Source organism: Colobus angolensis, unplaced genomic scaffold (genome assembly GCF_000951035.1).
Source record: "Colobus angolensis palliatus isolate OR3802 unplaced genomic scaffold, Cang.pa_1.0 Scaffold44, whole genome shotgun sequence".
Taxonomy (NCBI): Eukaryota; Metazoa; Chordata; class Mammalia; order Primates; family Cercopithecidae; genus Colobus; species Colobus angolensis.
In genome coordinates this window covers 2,227,305-2,235,707 of record NW_012117821.1, presented here as the reverse complement: position 1 = coordinate 2,235,707, position 8,403 = coordinate 2,227,305, and the positions used below count along the sequence as shown (strand labels likewise).

At 54.2% G+C, this 8,403-nt stretch overlaps 1 protein-coding gene across 1 annotated transcript in view; it reads right to left on the bottom strand.

Moving 5' to 3' along the window:
• QSOX2 (quiescin Q6 sulfhydryl oxidase 2) overlaps positions 1 to 5,652 on the bottom strand; it is a 19,695-nt gene extending 14,043 nt beyond the window's left edge. Inside the window, exons 1-5 of the mRNA XM_011957301.1 lie at positions 5,556 to 5,652; positions 3,686 to 3,734; positions 2,778 to 2,883; positions 2,535 to 2,625; positions 581 to 726 (exon numbers count right to left, since the gene is read on the bottom strand). Coding sequence (XP_011812691.1) covers positions 581 to 726; positions 2,535 to 2,625; positions 2,778 to 2,883; positions 3,686 to 3,734; positions 5,556 to 5,618 — 455 coding nt within the window. The 5' untranslated portion in view covers positions 5,619 to 5,652. The remainder of the gene's footprint in view (positions 1 to 580; positions 727 to 2,534; positions 2,626 to 2,777; positions 2,884 to 3,685; positions 3,735 to 5,555) is intronic.
• Between the last annotated feature and the right edge of the window lie 2,751 nt (positions 5,653 to 8,403).

The window sequence follows — 8,403 nt, the reverse complement described above, 5'->3', positions numbered from 1 at the left end:
AAGGGCTTATCTGAGGGGCACACACTCCGCGCAGAGGCAAAGGGCTTATCTGAGGGGCACACGGGCACTCTGCGCAGAGGCAAATGGCTTGCCAAGGTTCTGCAGTTCTTAGGGAAGAGAGCAGAACATGAGGGGCAGGGCCTGGCGCCCACCCCTACTTCTCATTCTGCAGAGGCAGGCACATAGGCTTGCCTGCCAGCCCCAGATACAGACCAAACGGCAGCCCAGAGTCCACCCAGAGCCGTGTTTGAGGAGCATCTGCTGCTCCCGAAGCACTGGCCCAGCAGCCCGCGTGCATGTGTGGGTTTAGCCACGGTTTCCTCTGCGGCTCTTGGTGAGTCACCATACCAGGCCCCTCCTAGGTGCAGGGACACAGCAGTGAGAAAACAGAAATCCACGAAAACACAGCACAGATCAGCAATACCCAAGGGCTGAGAGCCAGGGCCCAAATCTGCCCAGGGAAGTGGGGTGGAGAGGCCAGGGCTCCCCGGATCTCACGCCAGACTTGCATGGTCTACTCGGAGCCCCTGCTCAGTCACTCCGCACAGCACGCGGTTCCCAGATCCCACAGGGCACTCACACGTTGATCAATCCGTGCGACCCATTTGGGTAAATGAGGTAACACGAAGGAACTGAGGAAACACCGAGCCGCTCCAGAAACGCTTTGTCCCCATCCAGCGCCCGGACCACCACGATGCTTTCATACGGGATCAGGTCTAAGATCACCTGGGGGTGAAAACACAATGACACTTCCACAGGGGCTGGCAACGTCTCAGAAAACACGGCGTGCAGATACACGGCCTCGCAGGGAACCTCTCCCAAAAGGGCACGAAGTGTGCCCCCTGCAGGCAAGACCCTCACTCACATCCTCACGCACACCTGAATTCTTACCGCAGTTTAAGGCAACTGATGGCACACACGCCATGCGCAGAAACCACAGGTGTTATCTGGCAATTTCACAGACCAACCAAAGAACACCCTTATCCGTGAATCTGCACTTGACTTTCTAAAACCACGGCGCCTCTAACAACACTGACACTGGTCAAGTGAGTCCTTGTACACAGCAGCCACGCCCCATGGCCTCACACTCCTGTCCCGCGTGTGGAAGCTTCGTGGCCGGGGCAGCAGGCCTCGAGCTGCCGCTCCTCCCCAGCCACCCTGCTCCTGTCTGGTTCTGCTCAGGCTGAAGGGGCAGCAACAGGGTCTCGGTGGCAGAGAGAGCACAGGACTGGCATCTCAGCATTTCGGAAGAAACCCCATGTGCGCCACCACATCGGGCGTACATCTTTCCTTCTCTTAGAGAGCAAAAAACGAGCTGCTCCTCAAACCAAGGGCCCTGGCTAAAGGGGTGAACTGGGCGCCCCGAGTGGCCATGCCTCTCCTGAGCTGGGTGTGTCTGCAAAGAGCTGATCACTACTCTTGGGCCGCACTGGTGTCTGGGCCGTGCTGTGACTCTGTGCTGAAGAGCACTCCTCCTGCACGGGTGGAGCCTGGCTGCCCCGAACGCACCAGCATGCCAGGGAGGTAGGGGAGCGTGCAGGATGGGCCCACACCCACCTCTGCTCGGGGGAACACCTGCCACTGGTCTGCGTGTGTAGAGGCCCCACCTGAGACAGCAAGGGCATGAGGGGCCTTGGGACAAGGGCGAGGGGTCTGGGAGAGCCATACACCGCTAGTGGTTCCTCAGCCCTCCACGGAGAATCCTGGCCAACCACGGGAAGGCATCCTGGCATCACCACCAAACCTGGAGGGGCAGTGCTGGGGTGCCAGGAGGGCAGCCAGGGCATGAAGCGAGATGGTCACAGCGTAGGTGTCTGCAGCTTCCTTCCCAAGTGTGTCTCCAAAAGCCCTCGCAGGGGCAAAGCTGTTTCCTCTATTCAACGCAAGGCCCCCCCAGTGGACAGAAAAACAGTTGCCTATCAAGTTGCAAGGAGGAGGAGGAGAAGCTCAGGGTGAGTGCTGGGCGAACGTGGGTGTGGTGAGGCCTTTCGTCTCCGGAAAGACTGCTGGCAACAATGACTCTCCCTGGGCTGCCCCTGCACCTGGTCCCTGGATCTTATTTAGACTTGGCCAAAAGCGAGGCTTCAGAACTCTACGTGTGAAATCAAAGTATGACAACGATAGAAATGATGTTTTACGGAATCTTGGATTTGACAAAAATGTTGAGCGTTCAGAATATAGCAATGAAAAAATCTCAGCAATAACGCACACGAAATACAGAATGACCTCAAGGTGAGCTGAGCCTGTCATAAAAATGAGCTCTTCTGCAAAGCCCTCTCAGTTTCAAACCTGGGGTTAGGCCACCTTCCGAACCCCTCCCACCGCCAAGCTCGTTCCTCCTAACAGTCTTCTCCAGACACCAGTGACTTTGCTGAGGAACGTTAACTACACTTCTGATAATGAACAAGACCTAAAGCCACAGACAGGACACGAGACGCCGACGCGGTGACCGGCACCCACGAATCTCATCACAGATGCACCGCCAACCCCAATCACACCACGTGTGACACCTGGAGCCCACGCAGAGGCCGTACCTCCCGTCCAAGGTAGGAGCTGTTGTTTTCAAAGACAATAGCCACGTAATGGCTGCCACGGTGGTCAAGGAGGGCAAGAACATCACTGGGCCTTTCAAGAGAAAAAAAGAGGCTTTTAGTGCTGTCAACAGCAGCGAGTTGCCCACCACATTCCAGTGGCCACATCACTTAATAGAAACCTATTACATTCCTTGCACAGCTCAGTGTGAGTCTAACAGCCACCTTCTTCACGGAGCTACTCACTGAATGGGGTCCAGGGGCGGGCAGGCAGGCGGCCGCCTTCCTTCCGTGTGGTTCTGCAGGAAGTCAATCATGGTCTGTCTGACTGTTCGCAGCTCTCGGTCGGGTCCTGCCGGAAGCACACCGGGGTCAGAGGTGTGTGCAGCTGTCTTCAAGGGGCAGGCGCACACCCAGGGACAGCAGCCCCGTCCCAGCCCGGGGCCCAAAGACAGCAGGGTGCAGGTGGCAGCAACGTGTGCAATCCCAGCAGGTGTGCCCAATGCCACCCACAGGCATGGTATAGACAGCACGGGATTCACACAACTGGAGACCACACGGCAATGAGACATGCATGGGTGGGCCACACGGACAGGCAACAAAGGCAGATGGCAAGACACGGCGTGGCGAGGAGCAGGCCAGGCAGCTCCACTGGGTCACTCACAGGCAGAGCCCCCGCGGGCGTGGCAAGGAGCAGGCCAGGCAATTCCACCAGGCCACTTACAGGCAGAGCCGCCCCCAGGGCGCAGTGAGGAGCAGGCCAGTTAATTCCACCAGGCCACTTACAGGCAGAGCACCCCCAGGTGCGGCCTACGGGGTCTGATCACACTGGGTGATGCTCGCCTGGGTGAGGTCGTTTGCAAAAATTCATCAGGTGGATACATGTGATCTGTATATCTCCAAATATTTTTATAATAACAAATTTACTCTGAAAAAATTTTTACTACCGTATTTGCCAAGCAAGGCAAATCACAAAATGAAAACTTCTCTTGAAGCTATTAACGTCTGAACTCTTGAGGGAAAGCAGGCAGGAAGGTCAGCAGAGGCAAAGGTGCTGGCCCGGGCTGGGAGCTCCCCCGGCTCTGGGACCGCGTGTCTTTAGCAGGTTTATGAGGGGAATCTCAGGGACTAAAATACAATGCTTATGTCCTTACCTTTAAAATTTTCTCCAGTTGTAAACTCCTTTGTAAATGCTTTAAAATACTAAGAGGAAAAACACAGAACAAGTAAGAGGCAGCCTCGCGTGGGCATCTGCATATGTGTTTAAGCAACAAAACGACCGTCACCTTAGAGAGGGAGCTTTACTCAATTTCCTTCGGAAAGTTTTCATAAATGGATGACAAACCACACGCTTCTCCATGTCTCTGTGCATATTAGTGTTTCCTGTCAGATTTACGAGGGGGCTAAGGTTAGCTCCAATCAGCAGTCCCATCATTGACATCTTCTGACCCAACAGGGCTAGAAGCAAAAGACAGTTCAACTGGGCTGGAATCATTAAAGACACGGCTCTCTGGGACTTGGTAGTGAGCGTGCGTCCTAATGGTCAGCTGTAACGTTAGCTGTAACCACACAGAGATCTGCAGGAGGAGGAGACACCACGCAGTATCTCTGAGTGGACGGCAAGGGTTCTTAGGTTAAAATTAAAAACTTTCTTCATCAAAGGGCGCATCAAAGACAGTGACGAGACAAGGTTACAGGATGGTGGAGATCAGGTCGGTCAGAAAAGCACCGGCCAGCCAAGAGGGAAATGTGCAGGTGACAGGCAGACACTTCAGCTGTGACACCCACGGCCCATGAAGCCAGATGTGCTGGCACCGCAGCCGCCAGGGAAATGCAAATGAAGCTGCTGGTGCTTCCTACTGCACCGCTCCCTGGGCGAGCATGAAACTGCCTGACGCTGCTGGCCCTGCAGGTGTGTTGTGCACAGACCTGGTTCGCGGCCCAACGGCTTCTCTCCCAGCCTCAGCTCTTCCCGTGCCCGGGAATGAACACAGCAGTGCTGTTCAAGGCCACCAAAGCCTGGAAGAGCCCACATGCCTGGCAACGGGGGATTCTGGTTCTCAGAGTGACGTCACTGGACAATCCCATCCAATGAGCATTGTAGTGGATCTGAACAACGTCCCATTAAGTAACGGAAAGAAGGCCCGAAAGTTTACACACGGCACAGTGTGACCTGTGTCTGAAGCTAAAACAAAACAGGAAGCCATCCTGACGTAATCACACGCAGGGGCAGGCAAGCAAGCGTGCGACACAGGCCCTGAGAGGCCCTGGGGCGGGGCTAACACCGGTGCCGCCCAGCATGGCACCTGTTGGGGCAGGACCACAGGTGCTGTCAGCACAGTGAAAACAGCCCCCAAAATACAAGGGAAGCCACCACGACGTGACATCACACCACACAGCAAGGCACCAGGGCTGACAAGGACGGGGGCACAAAGCTTCCTGGGAAGTGGGCCCAAGGCGCCTACATTTCTGGAGATGTCCATGTCAAGGCGTGCAGGAGGCAGCAGCACCGGCGTGTACACACATGCTATGCACGGGTCTGCAACAGGTCACAGGTACCTCTGCCCCCTAGTGGGAGCAACGGGCACAGCCTTGTCTTCTGCGGGGCTGACCCTGGCTCAGGAAGGCAGAGGCCCTGTGGATGTGTGTGCGTATGAGTGTGCACGTGTGTGTGTGCATGGGTGAGTGTGTGCGTGTTCCACCGAGGGGAGCCCCGTGGTACACGGACCACATGTGTGGCTTCAGGTTAGGGTGCCAGCCCTTGTGCTCCTGGTGTCCTTGTGCCCTCTGGCCATGCAGGCTGCAGGGGGTCTTTTCACGCATCCCCTCCATGTGACCGGGGCTGTGTGAGCATGGACAGTCCCACCGACACTGCTGCAGCACAACAGGGTGGAACAAGAGCTGCCCCCGGCAAACATCAGTTCCTACGATTCCTACGAAGTTTTAAGGAGAGAGCCAGAGAGGCCAAAACACAGGCACTATGATGTGGCGAATTTCAACAGACAAGCAGCCCGTGATACTCACCCGGAAGGTGGGGTAGAAGTGGATGTCATAGTCGTGGCACACAGCCTGGTTCTTCTCTTCCATGCAGTCCAGAGCTGCCACGCGGATGGCGCTGGCCCAGTCTGAAAAGCAGGAGCATGACCTTCAGTGTGGTGAGCACTGAACTCTATCGGGAAGCCCAGGACCCAGCGGTCCCCACTCTAGGCTGCAGACACCTAAGAGACCAGCCCACCTACCCGCTCTATGTCATCAGTTAGGCCCTCACCACACAGAGCGTCTATGTGGAGCTAGGAAAGAGAACTTCCACCAACAGCGTGATGCCTCTCCTACCACAGATGGTCACAGAACAAGCGGATTTGTGCTGAACTTGCACATCATGCAGCAGGGATGGGGCTGCGGTCCCCTAATTAAATGACACCCTGATGGACTGTCAGCGGCCGGCACTTCATCAGGACAGCAAACACGTGTGTGCAGATTAATCGGACATGGTCCAGGCTGTTTGGCAAAAACTCTCCAATGTTCTCACTCCAGCGAGCAGGTACTGGCAGCGCCTGAGCAGGCTCTTTCAGGGCAAGGACGCGCGCAGAGACACATGTGAAGTGGTTTCCAACACCATCCCAGACGCTGCCCACAAACCCTGGAACACCTGTGCCATTTTGGGGAGGCTAAAAGGAGCCGTATTTTTTGTTCCTATCTCTAAAGTTCTTACTTTAATTTTTTGTTTCTAACTCTAAAGTTTTTACTATGGAAAATTTCTAACATGAAAATAAAATAGAGATAAAAATGTAACAAATCCCACACATCCTACCTCTTGGACCAATAATTACCAGTTCAGGGTGAATCCTGTTTTGCCAAAGCCTCCACCCACTTCCAGAACTGTCCCAAAGCAAATTTCAGACCGCATGTCATTTCCACACGAAATCTACCAGGCGTTACCTCTGAAAGATGAAGGCTCTCCACTGGGCATGGCAGCTCACGCCTGGAATCCCAGCACTTTGGGAGGCCAAGGAGGTAAGGTTTAAGCTTGGGAGTTTGAGACCCACCTGGGAAACATGGTAAAACTCTGTCTCTTAAAAAAAACACACAAAAAAATTAGCTGGGCATTGGTGGCACACACCTGTGGTCCCAGCTACTCGAGAGGCTGAGGTGGGAGGACCGTTTGAGCCCAGAAAGCAGAGGCTACAGTGAGCCAGCGACACAGGGAGGCTCCGTCTTAAAAAGCAACAACAACAAAAAGTCCCTATTTGTTCATTTGTTTAAAGTTTGTTTGAATCGAGACCCCAGCCAGGCTTGTTGGTTGGGCTCGTGGGTCCTGGCACTTTCCTTCTTGGGGTTTGAGCAACAGCACCCTGGACTCCTGGCTTTTCTGTAACAGGGTACTCAGATCTAGATGCCTGTCTAATTTGTTTGGTGAGATGACTTTGTAGGTAGTGGGGCATGCTTCCACCCAGAGGCAAGCGACACCTCTCTCCTTAGTGATCACGACCTAAATGCATTAATGCACTAGGGCTGCAGTGAAATGGTGACGTGTCATCTCTCACCTGTGAAGAGAGACCTGCCCTCACTGCAACCCAGAGCAACGACTCACACGAGGAAGCAGAGTGCACGGCTCGTGCTTCAGTCACCGGTATCAAAGTCATGGTTTCTGAAGCTGACCAGTGAGGTTTTCTTTTTAAAAGATTTGTGTTCTTTCTCTGGGATGTAAAAATTGCACTGCCAACAATTCACAAACATTTCCCGGCTCCTCACCCTGTAGGGGTCCTTCCAGGCCCTGAGACTTTGAGGGGACAGCCTAAAGGGGTACCAATGGGTCAAGGGATGGGCGCTGGTTATCATGGAGCCTGGAGGCCTCGGCAGAGTCAGCAGTGTGGCAGGGCACGCCGCGCCGTGGGAGAGGCAGGTGCAGAGGCAAGACCCAGGCGCCCAGCAAACGGATCTGCCTGCAGGAACGGAGCGAGCCACGTGGGACACTGCTGTGGCACAGCCTTGCGACCAGAAGCCCAGTGATTTCTGAATGGGAATGTATGTCTGCCTGTCACTGAGACACTGATAAGGCTCTTTGTAGACTTGTATTCTGATTCTGACCACTTGTCTACATCAATGATTCGACTATAAATCATGTCAAAAGAGTAAGAAGTCTTCTCTAAGAACAAGCTATGATCTCAAACTTAGGTTCTGTTAAAAGCATGCCTGGAAGAGACAGAACGTATCACCAGACATTACAAATATGAAGGCTTGTGTGTGTTAGCGGTTCAGATTGCTATTTTTCTTTTTTTTTGAGACGGAGTCTCGCTCTGTCACCCAGGCTGGAGTGCAGTGGCTGGATCCCGGCTCACTACAAGCTCCGCTTCCTGGGTTTACGCCATTCTCCTGCCTCAGCCTCCCGAGTAGCTGGGACTACAGGCGCCTGCCACCTCGCCCGGCTAGTTTTTGTATTTTTAGTAGAGACGGGGTTTCACCGTGTTAGCCAGGATGGTCTCGATCTCCTGACCTCGTGATCCACCCGTCTCGGCCTCCCAGAGTGCTGGCATTACAGGCTTGAGCCACCGCGCCCGGCCCAGATTGCTATTTTTCTACGTAATATATCACAGCTTTGTTTAAGACACTGGTCTTTTCTCTGTAATTTAAAAACAACAACAACAACAACAACAAAGAAACCTCTTTCAGAAACAATGACCAAATACCGTTCCTGCTTACGCCGGCTAAGAGAAACCAATTCATATTTCGAGGCCACTTTCAGTGGATGAGGGAAAAGCCGCGCAAGCTCCCTGCATCCCCGGCCACACCTTCCTCAAGCCTCACACCACATGGAACTGAGGCAGAGGGTTCACGCTCTCATCCAGTCAGCGCAGCAGACGGCAGGGGACGC